Source organism: Bufo gargarizans, chromosome 4, assembly GCF_014858855.1.
Source record: "Bufo gargarizans isolate SCDJY-AF-19 chromosome 4, ASM1485885v1, whole genome shotgun sequence".
In the NCBI taxonomy this organism is placed as follows: domain Eukaryota; kingdom Metazoa; phylum Chordata; class Amphibia; order Anura; family Bufonidae; genus Bufo; species Bufo gargarizans.
The window spans coordinates 124,249,758-124,273,951 of record NC_058083.1 but is presented as its reverse complement, the minus strand read 5'-3'; the positions used below and the strand labels follow the sequence as shown (position 1 = coordinate 124,273,951).

Below are 24,194 nucleotides of genomic sequence, written 5' to 3'. Positions count from 1 at the left end.
CCTTTTGCAGTGATTTAAATATTTTTATACTTTAATAGTATAGCGTTTTCATGTGTGGCAATGCCAATGGCGGGTATTTTTTATTTTTTTTATTTTTTCAATTTAGGGAAAGGGGGGGTGATTAGAATTTTTTATTTTTAAAAACATCTATATTTTATTTTTTTACAGTTTTTATACTGCCCATAGGGAACTATAACAAGCAATCATCATTGCTTCTTTTATAGACTCCAATGCATTAGCCTAGGGGGATTATACTATGGGGCACATTTATTAAGACCGGAGTCCAAAATGCCCTGTGCTGGCAGAGGATCCGCCGAAGTTATGAAGAGGTGCAGGCCCCTTCATAACTTCGGCGCATCCAGCACCAGTTCTAAATGTAAGACAGCTTCCGAGCGGTCTTAAATTTAGACCTTTTTCTACACCTAAAACAAGCATGGAAAATGGTAAAGGAGACAGGCCTTTCGGGCCCTTCCCTATCCCCACTCACGCCACACCCATAATTTTAGACCTGGCGTGAGCGGGGAGAAGTCGCCGATAGTGGCGCAACTAACCACTGCGCCGCCATCTGGGCCTGAAATACGGCTAATTTTGTAGAATTTCTGTATAGTAAATGACCCCCTATATTCCTATGAAGCCCTGCCACAGGCAGGGTCTCCATAGGAACTAATGTGTGGCAACCTCCTATTACATACACTACATCAGCTCTCCCAAACCTCGCCGGGGGGGAGCTGGTGCTCTTTCCATCATTTACAGCACATTAATTGTGTCTGTGGCACAGTAGCTTATTCCCTAGATGTCCCTCTTCCATTTCCATATTGTTTCTGCTCATAAGAGGAGCTAATGTTATAGTACAAGTATATCTGCTCTTTAGCATACTGTACATCCTGTAAGATGACCACCAGATCAGAATGTACATTTATGAAATAATGTTACTATTACCTGTTTTGTATTGTAAATCATCAAATAAATACTTGAGGGAACGTCAGGCGTGTGGAATTTGTACTGAGAATGGCGCATTACACGCCAATTATAGTACATTTCCCAATTACCTTGTCTGAATATAACTAACACTTGTTCCGAGTCTAGGCTATAATCTTTACAGAGTACACTGTGGTAAAATACAAATTGTTAAAACTGCCCCTGCTAATTATCATCTTATTGCCTGAACATCCAGAGAGTAAACCTCATTCTTCATCTGCTATCAGACTTCTCATGTAGCTTGCAAGAAATCCTTGAATGTCAGCTCTTTCTACCTATTGTAGGAAGGCGTAAGGGTCCGTCATTGACGGAAGGTATATGTCACCGAGATTCCTGGCCTCTGTGAGGTAAGAGCCGGTAATTTTATGTGTCAGCGGCGGCTAGTGCTGGCTGACATGATTTTGCTATATAGTATAGCTGTAAAGCCGATCCGGGACGGCTCTTACTGGGTGCAGCCAAAGTGCAGGGTGGGTGGCTTCTCCCCACGTTCCAGGGCAGGTCTTTGTTTGGGCTATAAAACACTGCAGTACTGTCAGGTGGGAGGAATTTACTCCCCTCTGACAGTAAAGCTCTGTCAGTCTCTGTGTTGGGACCTGGGACTTTGGGCCTTGGTGAAGGCCTGCTACTTTGTTGGCGTGAGAGCAGGTGGTTTCTGCTATGTCCAAGGACTTCTGCATTGCTGCATGGTGTGAACAAACACCAGACTCAAGGTGACTGTTTTCCTTGAAACTGACTTTTTGTTGTGCTTATCCTTATGTGTGAATAAACACTGAACTGTTTAAGTTAAAGACGTTGTCGTTGCCTCTATAATGCGTCCGCAAGCCTGCCTACCAGAGCAAATCCCCACACTATAACATCATGACGTGACAGATCACTTGTCACAAGAGTTCATGGCCTCACTTGCTCACTTAAAGGGTTTTCACAGGAGTAGAAAAACATGGATGATTGGTTGCTGCCCCATAAGGGGTCACATTAAGGGTCATATAAAAAAAAAACTGAATAAAACTAAAAAGAGTGGCATCACCAATGGCAGTCAGTGATGTTCCATCTGTAATTCTGAAAAAGGTCAACTGTTTATACTGATGATGACAGCGGATTCTGTGACCAGTCAGAAGAGATGCAGGTCCAAAATGGAGTTGACCCATAAATACAAAACAGGTACATCTACATGATGTCAAAAATAATAGCTCAGAACAACCAAATGAATTGTGCCCCACCTTTTTGTGTATTTGCTGGGAAAACTAAGCATATAAAAGTAATGTCACCATAGTGCTCTATTCCCCCGACAGATGCCAAAAGAGTGCCCTTTTGGTGTCTGGTATTCATTAGAATACTTTTTTCAACTGTATAGAATAGCACACTTTTCCTTAGCTCCAGTGAAAGCCTTAGGGCTTGTTCACACGACCATGCCGTTTTTTGCAGTCCGCAAATTGCGGATCTGCAAAAAACGGATGCCGCCTGTGTGCCTTCTGCAATTTTCAAAAATGGAACAGGAGGCCCATTATAGAAGTGCCTATTCTTGTCCACAAAACGGACCAGAATAGGACAGGACTCATAATTTTTGCGGGGCCACGGAACGGAGCAACGGATGCAGACAGCACACAGAGCGCTGTGCGCATCTTTTGTGGACCCATTGAACTGAATGGTTCCGTATACGGACCGTAGGCGGAATACAAAAAACGGCCCGTATACGGCATGCAAAATACGTTTGTGTGAACGAGCCCTTAGGTGCAGGGCAAACAGAGCCTTACATAATATATAGCCCCTTAGAAAGACTAAAGGCCATATTCACCTTATTGTCAGCCGAACCCTTTTTTGCAGGAACGGTCGACAATATAATGTGTATGGAAACCTTCCGTCTATCCTCTGACAAGTGATGTAGGTGAAGAGAAGCCGCTTCCAGAATTGTCTGGCAGAGGTCTTCTCCACTCTCCCCATTGAAAAGACATACATGTTCAGCAGACCCAAGCAAGTACTTATATGGGGGAGCTGGGAGAGATAGCTGTCAGCCAAACAACCTATGGAAGGTGTATGAGAACATTAAAGTCATCATCTTTCAGATACATAAAAAACCATTACAGAATGTTGTAAAGTATTGTAAAATTACCTTTTTTTTCCAGAAGCCAACATATTGTGGACTGAAATAATTACTAACCTGCAAAGTGAAGCCACAGCCTTCTGGTACAAGTCCTGTGCCGAAATTCTTGTAATTACTATTAATAAATGAACAGGCATTGCCGTGTACGTCCACCACGGTGAAGTAAACTGTGTCACTTCCTGTTTCAAATGGATTTCCATGGTTATTAGATTGAGAGGCTCTTTAATAAAAGAAAATACAGGTCTTCAGTCATTATTACAAAACTCATGCTCAAATTGTCAACTTATCAAAATATCTAAATTCTACATTTCCACTTGATATCATGATGACATCACACATATGCCCTTAATGTCTGATTAGGGAGTAGAGGGGATCTTTCTTGGAAGCTCCCACTATGTATAGAATGACATTTACTTGAATGGACAATTTAGCCCATGATTGTATGTAAAGTTTACCCAATGACCCTGTACGTTATCTGCTGAAAAAAGTGATGTTGGATTACTTCAGGGTTTAAGCATTTAAACATTGTGTATTCTACAAATGAAACCTTTATCACAATGTGGCCAAAAATAGAACACTAGAAAGGGAATGGCAACATTTGGGGGTGGGGTTCTTGGTCTTCATTGAAGAGACATAACCGTGCATGGATGGAGACATACCAATTTAAATCCATAGCTATGAATATGGAGTTGGTCCTCCCCTTACACTCTTCTGGGAAGGCTTTCTATAATATTTTAGAGTGGGTCTGCAGAATTATCCAGAAGCCCATTTGTGAGGTCAGACACTGATCTTGGACGAGAGGGCCATTCACCATTCTAGTTCATCCTGTGGCCCAAAAAGCTTGGATAAAATGGTATTTTCTGATCCCTTTGTTAAGGCTTTAAAAATACTATATTATCATTTTCAGGCTTATCTGAAATTACACTCACATACTGCCCAACCCACCCCTATTCAAAAAGAAAAGACAAGGGTGCCCGCAATGATCTACCTTATTTTCCCTTGCCATAGAGCCATTGGCAATTCTTGATAGGAATAATGCTGACATCTCTGGAGCTCAGCTATGGTTGTCCCTTTATAAATGTCAAATTTTTGCTGATGAGTATCACTGCCCAATTTGTTAAGCTTCTTGATACTTTTGGATGTGTATCCAAGCTTAAGGTAAATAAATCTAAGACTAGTTTCACATCTGCGGCACATAGATACCGCCACCTGATCTAGCAGACAATGCTGGTAATTGGCCAGACACAAACCACAGTGTGCAGCATTGTACTTATGGGGCCGGCGGGAATCCTGTTTGTATTCGGCTGTGTCGGATCTGGAGAATTCCGGGCAGCCTGTTCTGTGCTTGAACAGACTGCCGGAATACGAGCCGCAGATGTGAATCTACATGACAAAATAACGTGGTCTCGAAAAGCAGGAAATGCTCAACCCTGTTTGCAGTTATGCATCTATACTCGGGGGAGCAAATCCTGCACATGTGGTCTGTTGCTAACGGCGATCCCCAGCAAATTATGCATGCAATGGAGGATGCCCGCAGCGGACCACAAGTGCCACAAAAACATCCTACACCAGATAACAAAATATGCGGATGTAATTGACTATATGAAATAAACTTTTACACAAATAGGTGTACTACTGTGGTGGATGCAATCAACAAAATCTGACTAAACCCTCACATTGATGATAAAATGAGACTTTAGCTAATATAACCTTATATGAAGGACATACCGTAGCCCACGCACCACGTCAAGGTATCTCAGGTGGCACGGGACCTAACGCTAACCTACCTGTGCCGTATAGGCAGTACCAGGGACCAGTGGGCGAATTGCAGGAGCGTAAGGTCCGACTCACAGCAAACAGCTCCCCGTAACCTCCAGTGTGAAACCACACATACAGTGGGAGGAGGGAGGAGGCTGTGAGTCCCACCCAAGGATGACTGATATGACGCAGGCCTCACAGGTGCACCAAATGTAGCCTATAGATGAAAATCAAGGCACATTCAAATTTGAAGTTCATACACCTCCAAGCATACATATACAAACTACATGACAAAATAACATGGTCTCAAAAAGCAGGAAATGCTAAACCCTGTATGCAGTTATGCATCTATACCTGGGGGAGCAAATCATGTACACGTGGTCCGTTGTTAATGGTGATCCCCAGCAAAAAATGCATGCAATGGAGGATGCCCGCAGCGGACCACAAGTGCCACAAAAACATCACTAGATAACAAAATGTGTGGATGTAATTCACTATATGAAATAAACTTTTACACATATAGGTGCACTACTGTGGTGGATGCAATCAACAAAATCTGACTAAACCCTCACACTCATATAGTCAATTACATCCATACATTTTGTTATCTAGTGTAGGATGTTTTTGTGGCACTTGTGGTCCACAATTAGACTCCCAATCTATATTCGCTTTATAAAAGACATATTGAAATTTTACTCCACTTTGAGAAAAAAGGTGCGTCTTATAAAAGCGCAAAATATGGTATGTTTGTTTCAGTCAATTCCAAAATTATATGTATTATACGTATCAGACTTCTAGTCAGATGTATTTTTTGTAAATAGGGAGGTGTTCCCAAGTGCCCAGATTTTGCCTAATGGGGTTCAAGACCTTAATTAGGTGTGTGTTCGAAATAAGGCCAACTTATATATTTCTATATTTCTTTGGAAGGCATCAGACATTAATTTCACTAAGGTCCCTTCTAGAATTAAAAACATTACTCTGCATCCTATTCACCTGGATAATGCTGAAAGGGAGTCCGTCACCTCTTTTTCACCAATACAGGGAGTGCAGAATTATTAGGCAAGTTGTATTTTTGAGGATTAATTTTATTATTGAACAACAACCATGTTCTCAATGAACCCCAAAAACTCATTAATATCAAAGCTGAATATTTTTGGAAGTAGTTTTTAGTTTGTTTTTAGTTTTAGCTATTTTAGGGGGATATCTGTGTGTGCAGGTGACTATTACTGTACATAATTATTAGGCAACTTAACAAAAAACTAATATATACCCATTTCAATTATTTATTTTTACCAGTGAAACCAATATAACATCTCAACATTCACAAATATACATTTCTGACATTCAAAAACAAAACAAAAACAAATCAGTGACCAATATAGCCACCTTTCTTTGCAAGGACACTCAAAAGCCTGCCATCCATGGATTCTGTCAGTGTTTTGATCTGTTCACCATCAACATTGCGTGCAGCAGCAACCACAGCCTCCCAGACACTGTTCAGAGAGGTGTACTGTTTTCCCTCCTTGTAAATCTCACATTTGATGATGGACCACAGGTTCTCAATGGGGTTCAGATCAGGTGAACAAGGAGGCCATGTCATTAGATTTTCTTCTTTTATACCCTTTCTTGCCAGCCACGTTGTGGAGTACTTGGACGCGTGTGATGGAGCATTGTCCTGCATGAAAATCATGTTTTTCTTACCTTGCAGACTTCTTCCTGTACCACTGCTTGAAGAAGGTGCTGCATCCCTCTGCAAGATATCTTACTATTTTTGACTTTTCTGAGCCTGTCAAGTCCTTCTTTTGACCCATTTTGCCAAAGGAAAGGAAGTTGCCTAATAATTATGCACACCTGATATAGGGTGTTGATGTCATTAGACCACACCCCTTCTCATTACAGAGATGCACATCACCTAATATGCTTAATTGGTAGTAGGCTTTCGAGCCTATACAGCTTGGAGTAAGACAACATGCATAAAGAGGATGATGTGGTCAAAATACTAATTTGCCTAATAATTCTGCACGTAGTGTATAACTAAGAGCACTGCCCCATAGAAGATTACATACACATCTCAATCATACCTGTGTGTACTTTGTGTCTGTATTTTGTGTAAAAGGAAATACAGGAAAATAACTTTTATTCTGCTGGACATCAGCTGCTAAGTGCCCAGCTCTGCTGCTGCAAGTGCCCAAAGCAAACCAGATTGAAGAGGGAAGGGCTGCTTTAGCAGCTCATATCTTAGGATTGGTACCAGCTAGAAATATAGGCCTGTTTTAAAGCTGGCATTCCAACCTTTCAAACTATACCAGAACCACAGCATTATATCCACTAGATCAGAAGATATAGCCGTTAGAAATGGAGTCAGGAGTGAAAGCAGTTTTTACTTTCACTTCCAGCTGGGCACTTGGGAGCTGTATTTCAGCAGAAGAAAAGTGCTTTTCCTGGACATGGAATAGAGACACACAGTACACCCAGGTATGCTTGGAAAGCGTTTGCAGTCTTCTATGGGGCAGTGTTGTTGGTTATATTGGTGAAAATGAGGTGACAGACTCCCTTGAACAGTTTAATGAGATCTTGAGTGCTTGGATGTCCTCCACTTACTCTCCTGATCTCTTTGTCCTATATTTTTTTCTATATACAGTGGTCCTTCAAGTTACCATATTAATTGGTACCAGGACGACCATTTTAACTTTCAACCATTGTAACTTCATTAACTGGTTCCAAAGCCCCAAAAATAAGATTTAAGAAAAATAAGAAGATTACTAGGGCAGATAAAGCAAGTCCTTGCATATGACAGTCGGGAAAAGCTGCTAACTAACCGGACCAGAGAAGTGGCCTTGATTGGTTAGATCGGAGTCTGAGGCATTGTATGTTTAGTCTGGTCAGAAAAGACCATTGTATGCTGAAAATATTATACCCTGCGGCCACTGTATCCTGAGGGAGCACTGTATACTGCTGTCTACATTGTATGCTGCCAATGTCCTGAAACTCCTAGCTTTACCCATCATTTATATCTATTGTGTAAGTATCATTCTTTGTTTGATCCACTATGATGGTGCTGTATGTGCAGTGTACTGTACTTTACTAAATAAAATAAGTAAAGTTTGACACAAAAATTCCTAAGAAACCTTCTTCAACATAATAAAGAAGAAGCCTTGAGTAAAAGAGTATTATTAATTCCATGTAGTACATGAAAATCTTAAGTTGGCCATAAACTAGACAAAAGTTGCGTGAAATAGCGGATTTCAGAAGACTGCCATTTGAAAAACTGGCGTGAACAATAGCTCTCTATGGCTGATGGCAGACTCTTGTCTGCTGAAAATGTAATCAGCCACACTGGAAAATTTTGTCTGTTGTCAGCCAAAACTGTTTATGGCATGATTGGCTAAATTCACCCGATCCGTTGCCATTAATTGTGCTCAAGGACCATGGAATCAGTTTTTTTTTAAACTGGTCGACCAGTTAAGTTCGGCATGTTGCTTGTGGGATCTTTTGTACAAACGATTCCCAGGTTGACTAATCAGCAGCAATGCGGCCGATCGTTGTCTCAAGTGTAAGGCCAGTTTTATGGTGGCTATGAACATTAGACAGGAGGTGGTTGATAGTTGAACAATCATCTGGTGAATGATCCTTTCGCAGACACGGCCATATATATTTTAATCTATGTTGACCATTAAACTTGTTCAAACTGACTATGCGTGTTTAAATAAATCGGGCGAATGGATGAAAATATATTTCTTGGAACACGAGTGACTTTTCAGATGATGATGGTCTGTCGTTGATGGGCTAAAATGAATGTTCGTTGCTAAATTTCACCCAATGAAAGATTGTTTTGGTTGAAATCATTTTAATCAACTTTGGACTAATGTGTATGGCCACCTTTAGCAAATAATATTTTGTAGTTGAGTATAAAAAGTGGCAAATCCACTAGTTTACTGTTTTCCATTTTTGGCAGCCATTTATTTAAAGGGGTATTCCACAGGATAGGGGATAACTATCAGATTGGTGGGGGTCCTATTGCTGGGACCCCCACTGATCATGAAAACAGGGGCCCCGTATCCCCTGCAGGGCCCCTGCTACTCCCCTGAAATGACCAGAGTGTGACCCCTCCATTTATTTCTATTGCAGGGGAGCAGCAGGTGGCCTGCACAGGGTACGGGGGCCCCCGTTCTCATAATTGTTGGGCGTCCCAATGGTAGGACGGACACCGATCTGATAGTTATCTCCTATCCTCTAGATCCGGAATACCCCTTTAACAATAAAACTCTGTCTCTTGCAAAATATTTCATTGATTATTCCAGTGATTTTTGCGACACGTGAAACATAACTTTCCTTACCTAATTTGTAGAGTTATCACTTATATACAGTGGAAGTGAAACCCAAAATGGCATTTATCAAGAGCACAAATATACTGTATTTTTCAGGTAATGCTCCATGGGGAAAAAGTATGCAAATTAGCCTTGTAACACATGCACACTAATATTTGTAACCATAGTATTGATGACAGTGTCCTTAGAGGTTTCCTAGGTGGCACTGCTGTCTCATCGTTGGCCAACAAAAAAGGTTCCAAAGTCTACGAGTCTGGTTTTATGGTCAGGCAATATCCATGCAGCAGCCAGCAAGTTAAGCAAACAGTTTTATCTAAAGCACACAAAGCAGTCACTGGTACCAGCATCACGGGGCACCCTGCTGTGACCATGAAGTCATGAAGTCATCCTCTGCCTGTGACCCTTTACAGCCCTAACGGGCAGAAGTTACTCCGGTAGGTTAAAAACATCTATTAGTGGAAAAGTAAACTAAACGGGAAGTCAAACAGAAACCTAAGTATAAGGTCAGAGTTGGGACATTTATCATTTGCGTTGATTTTGTTCCATTTTTTAAGTCTGTCTAAAATGGGGCACATTAATATATTTGGCGTGCTTGCAATGTGGTTTACACCTATATGCATCAAGGTACACCAGGGGCTTGCCTGAAGTAGAGGTGAGACTTCTTTTGCAAAAGTCGCACATTGTAAATGTGCCATAATAAAGGTTTAATTCACTTTTGTTTCCTAAATATAGACCACTTTGAAAAGTGTCGAGGCTCACCAAATGTCGCAAAACGTGACCAAACTGTTGCAGAGAACGCAGCAATTGACATGACTTGAGGAATTTTCAATTCACAAAACTCATGTAACTGATTTGATAAATGTCTCCCAAAATGCTTGTTTTCTACTACAGAATTCTTATGTTTCTAGGCAGGGCACATTGAGATCTAGATTGGCTAATATTACTCTGTGTGACTCACGTACCAGGCAGTTCCTCTTCCTGCATTACATTCTATGTTGTAGTAAAGAATCCACTTGACAGTATGTATCAAGTACCACAATTACATTCTATATATGAAGGTTATGAACACTTACCTCTCCATATTAATTTGTTTCACTTGCTTTGTAGAGTACGCCTTACTGAGGAGCTCCTCTGTGGGCACTGGAACAACCGCCCTGTCCGCACAGTACCACTGACAGTCTGCTGTGCTACGCTTCAGGACCTCGGTTACAGCATGGACGTAATCTGCGCTATTATGACCCCACTCTGCAATGTGACAAATAATCAGGAACACTAATAGGTAGAACTGTATATCAGACACACCGAAGTATTATAGATTATTGATCTGTCTTTTGCATGAGAATTTCTTAAAGGTGGTCTCTCAGCATGGTTTGGGGTCTCTAATATTACTACTCTCTGCAATCCCTTCTAGGTATTATGCAAAACCATGCTGACAGACTGTCTTTAAAGGGGTTTTCCAAGACTTTCATACTGATGACCTATCATCCAGAACCCCTGCCGATCAGCTGTCCGAGAAGGCATCAGCCTTCTCGCATGTGGCGTTCATCGGTCACATGGCCTAGGCACAGCTAAGCCTCACGACTGTTATATAATGTACGGCACTGTGCTTGGTGAGCTGAGAGAACTGCGAGCGCCGGTGCCTTCTCAAACAGCTGATTGGCGGGGGACCTCCACCGAGCAGATACTGAGGACCTATCCAGAGGATAGATCATCAGTATATAAGGCTCAGAAAAACCCCTTAAGACTAGAAACAAAGGTAAATAAAGAACAGACTTCATGTATTCTGTGACTGAAGAGCTTAACAGAGAATGTGATAATTCCTAAGGTGCAGTTTTTTGAGCCAAAGCCAGAAGAAGTTTGGGAGGGAATGAGGAGTTTATAGGAAGGCCTTTTTTTCCCTACTAAATCCATTTTGGCTCAAAAATGTCACAAAGCTGTGTGTGACATCACCCTTTACTACATCTATTTTTACAAGACTATGGCTAGTCCAGTAGAAAGACACAAACATCTGATTTTACTCTGATTTATCAAAACCACCTGACTCTTGTTTGCCCTAGGTTCAGTGCCAAGCATACCTTGAGTTGAAGAGTGGAATAGTTAGAAACAGAATAGTTAACATGGATGTACCAACCTCCTGGAAAAGTCAGGTGGTTTGCTATTCCCCAGGAGCCAGACAAAGATGAATTTGTCGTGAGCGGCCACATCATGCCATCTACCCCATATCGTTTATTTTTCATGTGGTTCCCTATCACTTACCTCTGACGGAGTAATTTTCCAACATATTCAGAGCCATTAGCGCAGCGATTCCTTGACTGTTAGGTGGTATTTCCCAAACCTTTACTCCCTAGAGGAATGTAATGAAAAAATATGTGTGAGGGGAGGGGGTCAATATTACAAAATGTTATTAAAATAATATAATGTAATAAGACCCAGGAGAGACCAATATATTTTAAAAATTGATCATTGTTAACATGATTTTTAATAATTTTATCCTTTTAGAGAGGTTCTCTAGGATTTAACTGACGACCTGTCCAAAATATCAGATCAGCAGGTGTCGGACAGTCCACAACCCCGCCAATCAGTAGTAGTTTCTGTACCAGAAATAGGCGCTGGAGCTACACATCTCCATCCATTGTGTAGTGGGTGGAGCTGGTTACTGCAGTGCTCTTTTCATGAAAGGAAATGGGACAATCGCTCCACTACAAAAGGGACGGAGCTATGTAGTTCCACTGCTAAAGCTACTCCTAAATAGCTCATCGGCAGATGTGCTGGGTGTCGGACCTCTGCCAATCTGCTGATACTAATAACCTATCATAAATATATCGGCAACTGTGAAATCCTGGAGAACCCCTTTAAAACCAGACAAATGTACCAATATTTGATGTGTTCGTTTCATATGCCACTCTAAAAAAATGACATGAACACCTCCTTTTTCTGGCTTTGGTATTAATAAATCTGTCTGAAAGTTTAAGGCCATGCTCTCTACCAGTGCCCACTTTTTGTCTTCTTGTTGAGCATGCCTTTTTTTTTTTTCAGTCAGCAACTTTTTGAACATTTTTGCACATATTAAAGCTACAAAGTTGTGTGACAATAAACATTTCAAAATTATCAGGTTAAGTGTCCATTCAGACGTCCAGAGTGTTTTGCTGACCGCAAATTGCGGACCGCAAAACAGTGTCGCCGCACATCACCAGCACTTAATAGATCATTCCTATTCTTGTCCGCAGCTGCGGACAAGAATAGGACATGCTCTATTTTTTTCCGGAGCCGCGGACCCGAAGTTTGGGGCCAGGGACCGGAAATGAGGATGTGGACAGCACACTGTGTGTTCTCCGCATCTTTTGAAAATTAATGGGTGCATACCCATTCCGTGTAATTCTGGAACGGATGCGGACCCATTCCACAGACTTCTGAATGGACCCAAAGGGTCCATTCACACGTCTGTTGAATCGGTCCACATCCGTTTTGCAATATCTGGAATTGGTGCGGACCCATTCATCCTCAATGGGGCAGGAATGGATGTGAAGAGCACACTATGTTTGAGAAGGCACCGGCACCTGCAGTAGAGCTGCGGCCATTTTGTAGCTTTGCCTAGGCCATGTGACATCACGTTCATCGGTCATATGGTCCAAGTGCAGCTTAGCTCCATTCACGCCGCTATACAATGTACGGTGCTGTGCTTGGTGAGCTGAGAGAAGGCCATTGCGCTACTGCGATTGCTGGTACCTTCTGATCTGCAGGGGTTCCTGTGAGTCGGACCCCCACCGTTCAGATACTGATGATCTATCTAAAGTATAGGTGCTCTCCTGTACTTTTTATACAGGACTCATCGAATGATGAACATACAGTGTATAGCAATCAAGCAGAAGGGACAGTCAGAAACTACTAGTGTATGGGGCCTTTACACTAACCAAAGATTGGGCCAATTATTAAAAACAAATCCTCCTACAAACACTGGTTCCCGATAATTGCCCGGGGGAAATGTGCGGTTGCTTATATTTTTCATTGGGTTGCATCCTGATTTCCTGGCAGTAAACAGGAATTTGCTGGTGACAAACAAGGAAACCGTATGGGGACAATCACCGATAATTGCTGCATGTAAATACAAAAAACAAGTGGGCGATGACTGGGAATGAACTTCCCCTTTCTTGATTGGTCATATAAAACAGACCTTAGCTATTATAATATTAAAGCTTTCGTATAAATACGTAAAGCTTTCCTATAAAATACATAAAGTGTAAATGTTTTTTAGGATTCCTTTTGTCATTTATGACAACCATGTCATTCTTTCTAAAATAGTTTATCTTTATTGTAGTCTTTATGATAAACTATAGTGATCAGAGAATACCCTAGGCACCTCTGGCCTAAATGACTGGGGAATTCTCTGATAAATATGGTCTAAAGGTCTTGAGATACCAGAACGGAAATTCCCTATTCAAAAGAGTTTCATATATATATGTCAGTCTGTCAGCATTTAGTGTGATAGTGTGTCAACATGGCCTTAATGTGGCTCTCCAGTCTGTTGCCAAGTTCATGCACATTGTACTTGAGCTGTTTTATGTGTCCGTTCTCCCCAACAGAGGAGAGATGGGAGCTGCTGGCAAGGGACCAATCAGAGCGGTCCCTTGTCCGCGATCGCTATGATTGGTTAACCAATCAGAGTGTGTATGATGTCTTCAGGCTGTGATCTCCACAGATCCTGTCTGTGGAGATCAGAGCCTTCAATATGGTAATACTCTGCCTCCTCTGTGCCCCCAACTGTGCCACCTGTGCCCCCATTCACCTTCTGTGCCCTCTACAGCCCCCGCAGTGTTCCTGTGCATCCATACACCATATACCTTACAAAGGTATCCAGGCTTGCATAGAACTAAGCCTCCCTGATAGGACCTGCTGTAGGCAGGGTCTTTACCAGGGTGAATGTCAATGTAAGGGCTCATGCACACGGCCGTTGCCTGGCCATTCTAAAAATTGGGAACCTCAATTTATGGTCCCCAATGCACGGGCAACATCCGTGCGGATTCCGCAGAGGGATCCAGACCCATTCAACTTAAATGGGTCCATGATCCGTCTGCACTGCAAAAAAATAGTTGTTCTATTTTTTACGGTGCGGAGACATCGATAGAAACCACATGGAAGCACTCCGTAGTGAAAGGGTCCGCATCCGTGATGCATTGCACAAACGGCCGGGGCCCATATACTATGGATCTGCTGTTTGCGAGCCGCAATACAGGCCCGACTGCCACACGTTTGGGTGCCTGATTCCTAAAATTGACAGTGCTATACTCTGCAATATACGTATTGAAGAGCAAAGTACATCCATCAGACCCACTGGATCTTGAAGAGCCAAGTGGGACTTGATAAAAAAAAAGTGTAAAAAAAATAATACAAATATAGAAAAATTTATAAGATTCCCATATTGGCTCATTTATAATTGATTAAACAATAATCACCACATCCGTAATGACCTGATCTATAAAAGGATCACGTTACTCCCCGCGTTGTGAACACTGTAAAAAAAATAAAAATGAATAAGCAATCACGGAATTGCTGTTTGCCATCTTTCGTCCCCAAAAAATTAAATAAAAAGCAATCAAAAAGTCATATGTATCCCAAAGTTTCACCAATAAAAACTACAGCCTGTTCCACAAAAAACAAGCCCTCAGACAGTCTGTGGATGTTAGAATATGGTGATGTTATGGATGTTAGAATATGGTGATGTTATGGATGTTAGAATATGGTGATGTTATGGATGTTAGAATATGGTGATGCAAAATAAAACTTATTTTTATAAAAAAAAAGATTTTATGCTGCAAAAGTATTAAAACATGAAAAAAATATATATATATAAATTTGGTATCGACATAACCATATCAACTTTATTGTAGACAGTTCTTAACTGTCTGCAATAAAGTCCAGCTGGGTGTTACCAGTTGAGGAACGTTGTCAAGTACAGACCCTAACTAATCTGTTCTGCCAGTGTTAGGCCCCTTTCACACGAGCGAGTATTCCGCGCGGGTGCGATGCGTGAGTTGAACGCATTGTACCCGCACTGAATCCTGACCCATTCATTTCTATGGGGCTGTTCACATGAGCGGTGATTTTCACGCATCACTTATGCGTTGCGTGAAAATCGCAGCATGCTCCTCTTTGTGCATTGCGGTGCGATAATCCACGCAACGCAGGCCTCATAGAAGTGAATGGGGTTGCGTGAAAATCGCAAGCATCCGCAAGCAAGTGCGGATGCGGTGCGATTTTCACGCATGGGTTCTAGGTGACAGTCTATTCACTGTATTATTTTCCCTTATAACATGGTTATAAGGGGAAATAATAGCATTCTGAATACAGAATGCTTAGTATAATAGTGCTGGAAGGGTTAAAAAAATAAAAAGAGTTAACTCACCTTATCCTTTTGTTCGCGTAGTTCGTTCCCGGTCTGTTCTTTGCTAGCTGTGGGCTTGGGCTAAAGGACCTTTGATGACGTCAGATCACATGCTCCATCACCATGGTGATGGACCATGTGATTGGAGCATGTGATCTGACGTCACCACAGGTCATTCAGCCCAAGCCCACAGCTAGCAAAGAACAGACCGGGAACGAACTACGCGAACAAGAGGATAAGGTGAGTTAACTTTTTTATTTTTTTAACCCTTCCAGCACTATTATACTATGTATTCTGTAGTCAGAATGCTATTATTTTCCCTTATAACCATGTTATAAGGGAAAATAATACAATCTTCAGAACATCAATCCCAAGCCCGAACTTCTGTGAAGAAGTTCGGGTTTGGGTACCAAACATGCGCGATTTTTCTCACGCGAGTGCAAAACGCATGACAATGTTTTGCACTCGCGCGGGAAAATTGCGCATTTTCCCGCAACGCGCCCGGCTCTTATCCAGGCAAAAAACATGACGCCCGTGTGAAAGAGGCCTTAGGCCTCTTGCACACGAGCGTGACGAATTAGGTCCGGATGCGTTCAGTGAAACTCGCACAATTTTGCAAGCAAGTTCAGTCAGTTTTGTCTGTGATTGCGTTCAGTTTTTTCCGAGCGGGTCCAAAAAGTTTTGATGAGTTTTTCACGCGAGTGATAAAAAACTGAAGGTTTACAAACAACATCTGCTAGCAACCATCAGTGCTTGCTTGCGTATGCAATGTGTTTTTCACGCAGCCCCTTTCACTTATATGGGGCCAGGGCTGTGTAAAAAATGCAGAATATAGAACATGCTGCAATTTTCACGCAACACAGAAGTGATGCGTGAAGAACAACGCTCATGTACACAGACCCATTCAAACGAACGGGTCATGATTCAGTGCGGGTGTAATACATGCACGTCACGCATTGCACCCACGCAGAAAACTCCCTTGTGGGAAAGGGGCCTTAGACTATGAAGGCACCCCCCCAACCTGGTTGCACTGAAACAGATCTTTATTGCAGGGACTGCTGGCAATTTAATCATAAGTTTCTTGTAGGAATAAGATAGGAATAGCACAACATAAAGACATAAGAATAGATGCCCCGAGTATTGTTACTTCTTTTAGAATACAAGTGAACCTGGCCTTCCTGATGATACAGCCTGTGTGTGATGATAAGGCCTCTTGCACACGAACGTTTCTTTTTTCCATTTATGTTCCATATACGGAACCATTCATTTCAAGTCAGCAAAAAAAAACAAATGTACTTTGTTAGCATTCCATTTCCGTATTTCTGTTCAAAGATCGAATATGTCCTATTATTGCCCGCAGATCACGTTCCATGGCTCTATACAAGTCAATGGCGCTGTAAAATGCATCCGTATATCTTCCGTATCCGTTCCGTTTTTGCAGAACCATCCATTGAAAATGTTATGCCCAGCCCAATTTTTCTATGTAATTACTGTACTGTATATGCCATGCTTCCGTTTCCGATCCGCAAAAAACAGAAACCAAATGGAAAAAACGGAACGAAAACACTACTGAAACAAAAAAACTGAAAAACGGATCCGTTTAAAATGGACGTCAAAACACTGAAAAAGCCATACGGTCGTGTGCAGGGGGCCTAATGCAGCATTTTTTATAAAATTAAAATGAGATATAAACTTGCCTGGAGTGTAAGCGTCCTTTTATATAGGACAATATATTATATACAGCTTTGAATTAGTGCCAAGTGGATGGAAATTCATTTTTACATCACCTGATACAAACTGATTGAGGGACAAACAATCACTACAGTCATTACTACAACAAACAAGAAAAACGGTGGGCCTATTACACCGGCAAGTGATTGAAAGTAAGGGAGAGATAACATCTCCATTTCATTTTCCATTCTTCTGAACCCTCAGAAGAACAGAATAAAAAAACAAAAAATGGATCCTGTTGCACATTTGGCATTCATTTGAGATTAGTGTTTTTTTAGACAGAAAAAAAAAGTCCTGCATACAGACAAAAGTGTCTCAAACAGATGCCAAAATGTGCAACATTCTGTTCTTCTGACGGATAAGAAGAATGGAAAAGGAAATGGAGATGTTTCACGCTTCGGCCACGTGTCCGTCGGCACTACTGGGGGTGGGGTCATGGTATATACTGGGGCACTATGTGGGTGCCATTATATATACTGGGGCACTATGGGAGGAAGTATGTATACTGAGGGCACTGCAGGGATTGGGTTAAAAAAAAGAACTACATCCATTTTTTAATGGCCGTTAAAACTGGATACAAAATGGATGCAAAATGACAATGTTTTTAACAGCCATTTTTTTTTTAAGTTGTGTGAATGTAGCCTAAAGTTAGGTCTACACTGCAACATGTGACACATAGGGCACAACTACACTGCAACATGTGTCGTGCGACAACTTTTATAACGGTAGTCTATGGTGTTGCACTGCAACAGTCACAGAAGAATCCATCTTGAATGGGTTTTTTGCGATTGTCGTGTCGCAGTGTGACACCATAGACTACCATGATAAAAGTTGTCGTGCAACAAAATGTCGTCCTGTAGACCTAGCCTAACCCTTCACATTTGTTTCTCTGGTGGGCCCCTACATGCACCGGTCTGCCACATTACCAGCATAGGACCATAGCATTACTTCTAGTTTACTTTAACATGTCCCAATTATTTATTATTATTTCATAGGTGCGACTGTGGACTAACTAGTTTGTTTGGTAGATGGAGATGATACTGTGACTCAGTAACTTGCACATTATCCAAAACTGTAATCAGAGTCTTTCTTTTCTGGTCAGCCCTGGCCTTGAATAACTTGCCAAGTATATTATAATGAATAGCACTTAGTTGCGTTTACATACATTCCTACGGTTTTCTTTTCTCACAGCAATCAAGCTGGGTGTGTTTGTCTCATTTGGCTGGATGTCAAGGTTAGATTTGGCTGCTAATAGACATTGCTGGAATGACAAGTGGTTTAAACTATTAGAAGAGTTGTTTTTTTATATTAAACATTAGGGAATTACATTAGAAATTAAAGGGACATTCTCATTTCGGACTTTTACGACAGTCCGGACCTGCATCTGTCGTGAGAACAGGACCCTGTATGCAGCTGTAATGGAGTGGAATGGAGAGTATGGAGTGGTGGCGGACAGCAGAGCACAGTGATTTATCAGACTTTTATTTACAGGATAGTCCAAGGTGGAGATACCCCTTAAAGGCCAGAACATACATTTTTAGAAGGGTCAGCCACTAACATAGGCACATCATTATAGCCCTCTTTAATATATGCAGCAAAAGGGTTTTTTCCACTATTATAAGTGATGTTAGGATGCCAGGATATGCCATCATTTGTTGGTCAGTGATAATCTGACTGCTGGGTCCCCTATGATCCTCAGAATAAACTGATTGCAATGCTAGTTAAAGGTAATTTTAAGGGTCCTTTCTGCCAGATTTCCGTATGTTGTCATACCTGCTAGGGGAAGCATACTTACCTGCACCCTACCACTAGGTTCCGGCTCCTTCGGGCCCCTGCTTCAGCATTCTTGTCCCACTCGTCAACATCCGGTTGGATGCAGGTTACGTGAGCCTCTGCAGCATCCGCGTTGACGTATCCCCAATGCATCACATGATCTATTAATGTGACGCAAGGGGGACATCCGTGCCAAAAAAGATGTTAAAAAGCAGGACCAGAGTGCAGAACCCGGCAGCATGGAACAGGTAAGTAGGCTTCCCAACACAGGTCTGGTGACATAGGGGTCTGGATGAAAGGCCGGCCAAAGGTGGACAACCCCTGAAAGTACCATGGCTCCTCCACAGTGATGCTCTCGGACAGTACAGGGAATTAAAGGACAGTCTTAAAGAGGTTATCTGAAATGCGGCATGTGATCCCGGAAGTGGCGACTGCATCTTGGATAACTGATGCGAATAATTGTTCGAGAACATCAAAGTTCAGGAAGCTAGAGGAACAGAGCTGTATCTGAATGCGGATTCTGATCACAATGAGGGTTATTTACAAAGTTCGGCTGTTTCCCCTTTTGCGCTTGCTTTGCTGACGTCATAACATAAAGTGGTACTGGATCAAAAAAATAAAACGATTCTATTATTCAGTAGCAGCACCACTCTTGCCCATGGGCTTTGTCTACCATTTCAGTTCAATCACATTCACATATAGGGACAATGCAGTAGCACGGATTGTGGGGGGGGAAAGTTGTCCTTTTTCTCTACTTCTGGACAACCCCTTTAGTCCTAGTGCCCACAATCTTATTTTTCATCCGTGTGCTAGTCACATTTTTTGAGTATAGCACGCTGGCCCATTCCTTTCTATGGAGTTCATACATACAGTTGCAAGAAAAAGTATGTGAACCCTTTGGAACGATATGGATTTCAGCCCAAATTGGTCATAAAATGTGATCTGATCTTCATCTAAGTCACAACAATAGACAATCACAGTCTGCTTAAACTAATAACACACAAAGAATTAAATGTTACCATGTTTTTATTGAACACACAATGTAAACATTCACATTGCAGGTGGAAAAAGTATGTGAACCCTTGGATTTAATAACTGGTTAAACCTCCGATGGCAGCAATAACTTCAACCAAATGTTTCCTGTAGTTGCAGATCAGACGTGCACAACGGTCAGGAGTAATTCTTCACCATTCCTCTTTACAGAACTGTTTCAGTTCAGCAATATTCTTGGGATGTCTGGTGTGAATCGCTTTCTTGAGGTCATGCCACAGCATCTCAATCGGGTTGAGGTCAGGACTCTGACTGGGCCACTTCTGTTGAGCTTCACCTGGTGGACAGATGGCCTTACGTTTTCCTGCAAAATAGCTTGATAAACGTAGGAATTCTTTTTTCCTACGATGATAGCAATCCGTCCAGGCCCTGACGCAGCAAAGCAGCCCCAAACCATGATGCCCCCACCACCATACTTCACAGTTGGGATGAGGTTTTGATGTTGGTGTGCTGTGCCTCTTTTTCTCCACACATAGTGGTGTGTGTTTCTTCCAAACAACTCAACTTTGGTTTCATCTGTCCACAGAATATTTTGCCAGTACTGCTGTGGAACATCCAGGTGCTCTTGTGCAAACTGTAAACGTGCAGCAATGTTTTTTTTTGAACAGCAGTGGTTTCCTCTGTGGTATCCTCCCATGAAATCCATTCTTGTTTAGTGTTTTACGTATCGTAGATTCGCTAACAGGGATGTTAGCATATGCCAGAGACTTCTGTAAGTCTTTAGCTGACACTCTAGGATTCTTCTTCACCTCATTGAGCAGTCTGCGTTGTGCTCTTGCACTCATCTTTACAGGACAGCCACTGCTAGGGAGAGTAGCAGCAGTGCTGAACTTTCTCCATTTATAGACAATTTGTCTTACCGTGGACTGATGAACAGCTTTTGGAGATACTTTTATAACCCTTTCCAGCTTTATGCAAGTCAACAATTCTTAATCGTAGGTCTCCTGAGAGCTCTTTTGTGCGAGGCATCATTCACATCAGGCAATGCTTCTTGTGAAACGCAAACCCAGAACTGGTGTGTGTTTTTTAAAGGGCAGGGCAGCTGTAACCAACGCCTCCAATCTCATCTCATTGATTGGACTCCTAGTTGGCTGACACCTCACTCCAATTAGCTCTTTGAGATGTCATTAGTCTAGGGGTTCACATACTTTTTTCACCTGCACTGTGAATGTTTACATGGTGTGTTCAATAAAAACATGGTAACATTTAATTGTTGTGTGTTATTAGTTTAAGCAGACTGTGATTGTCTATTGTTGTGACTTAGATGAAGATCAGATCACATTTTATGACCAATTTGTGCGGAAATCCATATCATTTCAAAGGGTTCACATACTTTTTCTTGCAACTGTATATCTGCATTTATTGCCATTCCGTGTGGTCGTTCCGCAAATTATAGAACATGTCCTATTCTGGTCTGTACTGTAGACAAGAATAACCGTTTTCATTAACAATTGAGAAAAATGCAGAATACACAATGAAGGTATCTTTATTTTGCAGACTGAAAAAAATGACATGGCTGTGTGCGTGAACCCTTAAAGGGGTATTCAGGTTACATGAAGTTATCCCCTATCCTGTTAAAAACTTTGCCCAGTGGGAGTCCTACTGCTGGGATCCCCACTAATCACGAGAATGGTGACCCCCATACCCCGTGGAACCCCTAAAAATGAATGGAGCAGCTGGTTGTTCGTGTGCTCAACAGCTTCATTTATTTCTATGGGAGTTCCGGAGATAGCCAAGTGCTATTTTCTCCAGAGCTTCCATAGAAATGAATGGCACAGCTTTAATGTTATTTTATATATTTACTTCCACAAATATCAAATAACTGATCACAAAATTACCTTGTACGTTGTATAAACTGGTTGTACTTGCTCTGTCATGTGACTGGACAAGTCAGTTAGGTCCAAAAGCCCACCATTGCTCTGTACAACTTGGACAATGGCTTCTGCAATCCGTCCTTCATAGAAACCTTTTTTACCATGTTTAGACAGTGCCTATAAGAACAAATAAAAAAATTATATATATATTGTAGGAAGGAGCAAGGGACCATCATTGATGAAAGGTATGTGTCACCGAGATTCCTGGCTCAGTGAGGTAAGAGCCGGTAGTTTTAAGTATCAGCGGCAGCTAGTGCTGACTGACACTGTTTGTTGTTAGTATGGCTGTAAAGCCAATCCGGGCCGGCATTTACTGGGAGTAGCCAAAGTGCTGGGTGGGTGGCTGGGTGGGTGGCTGCTCACCACGCTCCAGGCTGGGTCTTTTTTGGCCTATATAAAACCCACCCAGCAGTCTCAGCTGGGTATGGTTTATCCTCCATCTGACAGAGCAGCTGGGGAGTCTCTGTGGTTTGGGACCTGTGGATTTGTGCCGTGCTAAAGGGCTGAGAGCCGCATGCCAGGAAACAGGCCTCTAAAGCCTGCTTTGGACTGCGGGTAGAAAACTGCTAACCAGGTAAGATTTTGTTCTATAACCATTGCATGGTGTGAACAAACACCAAGACTGTGAACGGTCATTTTGTTTTTCCTTATGTGTGAATAAACACCGAACTGATTATCAGAAATGAATGTTACTACAAACACTTATTCACAATAATATGCCTATATAAATGTGCTGCAGATGATCCGATGTATAATGAAAAATGCTTGCTCATCGGGGGAAATTATCTTTCATGCAGCACAATAAATAATCATTTCTAGGCAGCAGATTGTTGTTCACACAGAAACAATGAATCTGTATGAGGATGAGTGATGGTCCCCATAGAGGTGGATCCCTGCATGGAAACGCAGCTCTGCACGGTCCCTTCCTGATTATTGCCTGCTCTCTCAGATCCCTGTATGAAATAACGGTCCCTTCCTGATTATTGCCTGCTCACTCAGATCCCTGTATGAAATCAGCTCTACACAGTCCCTTCCTGATTATTGCCTGCTCGCTCAGATCCCTGCATGGAAACGCAGCTCTACATGGTCCCTTCCTGATTATTGCCTGCTCACTCAGATCCATGTATGAAATCAGCTCTGCATGGTCCCTTCCTGATTATTGCCTGCTCACTCAGATCCCTGTATGAAATCAGCTCTACACGGTCCCTTCCTGATTATTGCCTGCTCGCTCAGATCCATGTATGAAATCAGCTCTGCATGGTCCCTTCCTGATTATTGCCTGCTCACTCAGATCCCTGTATGAAATCAGCTCTGCATGGTCCCTTCCTGATTATTGCCTGCTCACTCAGATCCCTGTATGAGATCAGCTCTACACGGTCCCTTCCTGATTATTGCCTGCTCACTCAGATCCATGTATGAAATCAGCTCTGCATGGTCCCTTCCTGATTATTGCCTGCTCACTCAGATCCCTGTATGAAATCAGCTCTACACGGTCCCTTCCTGATTATTGCCTGCTCGCTCAGATCCCTGCATGGAAACACAGCTCTACATGGTCCCTTCCCGATTATTGCCTGCTCGCTCAGATCCCTGTATGAAATAACGGCCCCTTCCTGATTATTGCCTGCTCGCTCAGATCCCTGTATGAAAATCAGCTCTACACGGTCCCTTTCCGATTATTGCCTGCTCGCTCAGATGCCTGCATGGAAATGCAGCTCTACATGGTCCCTTCCTGATTATTGCCTGCTCACTCAGATCCATGTATGAAATCAGCTCTACACGGTCCCTTCCTGATTATTGCCTGCTCGCTCAGATCCATGTATGAAATCAGCTCTACATGGTCCCTTCCTGATTATTGCCTGCTAGCTCAGATCCCTGCATGGAAACGCAGCTCTGCATGGTCCCTTCCTGATTATTGCCTGCTCGTTCAGTGCATGTATATGCGCCTTAAAATGTTAGCTGCAGATTCTTCAAATTGTCTTCCATGAATCAGACTACTTTTTCCAGCGCATCCCACAGATGCTCAATTGGGTTAAGATCTAGAGTCTCTGGAGGCCATGTCAACACCCTAAACTCTTTGTCACGTGCTTTGAACAATTTTGTCAGTGTGACAGGGTATTATCGTGCTGAAAGAAGCCACTGCCATTAGAGAATGTCACTGCCTGTCACTGCCATGAAGAAATATACTTCATCTACCACAATGTTTAGGTAGGTTGTATGTGTCAAAG

The 24,194-nt window shown here is 42.2% G+C and overlaps 1 protein-coding gene and 1 long non-coding RNA gene across 2 annotated transcripts in view; one reads left to right on the top strand and one right to left on the bottom strand.

Moving 5' to 3' along the window:
• The window catches only part of LOC122935038 (glutathione hydrolase-like YwrD proenzyme), a 107,349-nt gene that overhangs the window by 36,466 nt on the left and 46,689 nt on the right, over positions 1-24,194 (bottom strand). Inside the window, exons 6-9 of the mRNA XM_044290758.1 lie at positions 21,934-22,086; positions 11,419-11,506; positions 10,236-10,407; positions 3,134-3,296 (exon numbers count right to left, since the gene is read on the bottom strand). Of these exons, the coding sequence (XP_044146693.1) occupies positions 3,134-3,296; positions 10,236-10,407; positions 11,419-11,506; positions 21,934-22,086 (576 nt within the window). The remainder of the gene's footprint in view (positions 1-3,133; positions 3,297-10,235; positions 10,408-11,418; positions 11,507-21,933; positions 22,087-24,194) is intronic.
• On the top strand, positions 9,534-10,391 carry LOC122935039. Its single transcript, XR_006388766.1, has 3 exons — positions 9,534-9,596; positions 10,071-10,181; positions 10,270-10,391. It is a non-coding gene; the product is annotated as an uncharacterized LOC122935039 (long non-coding RNA).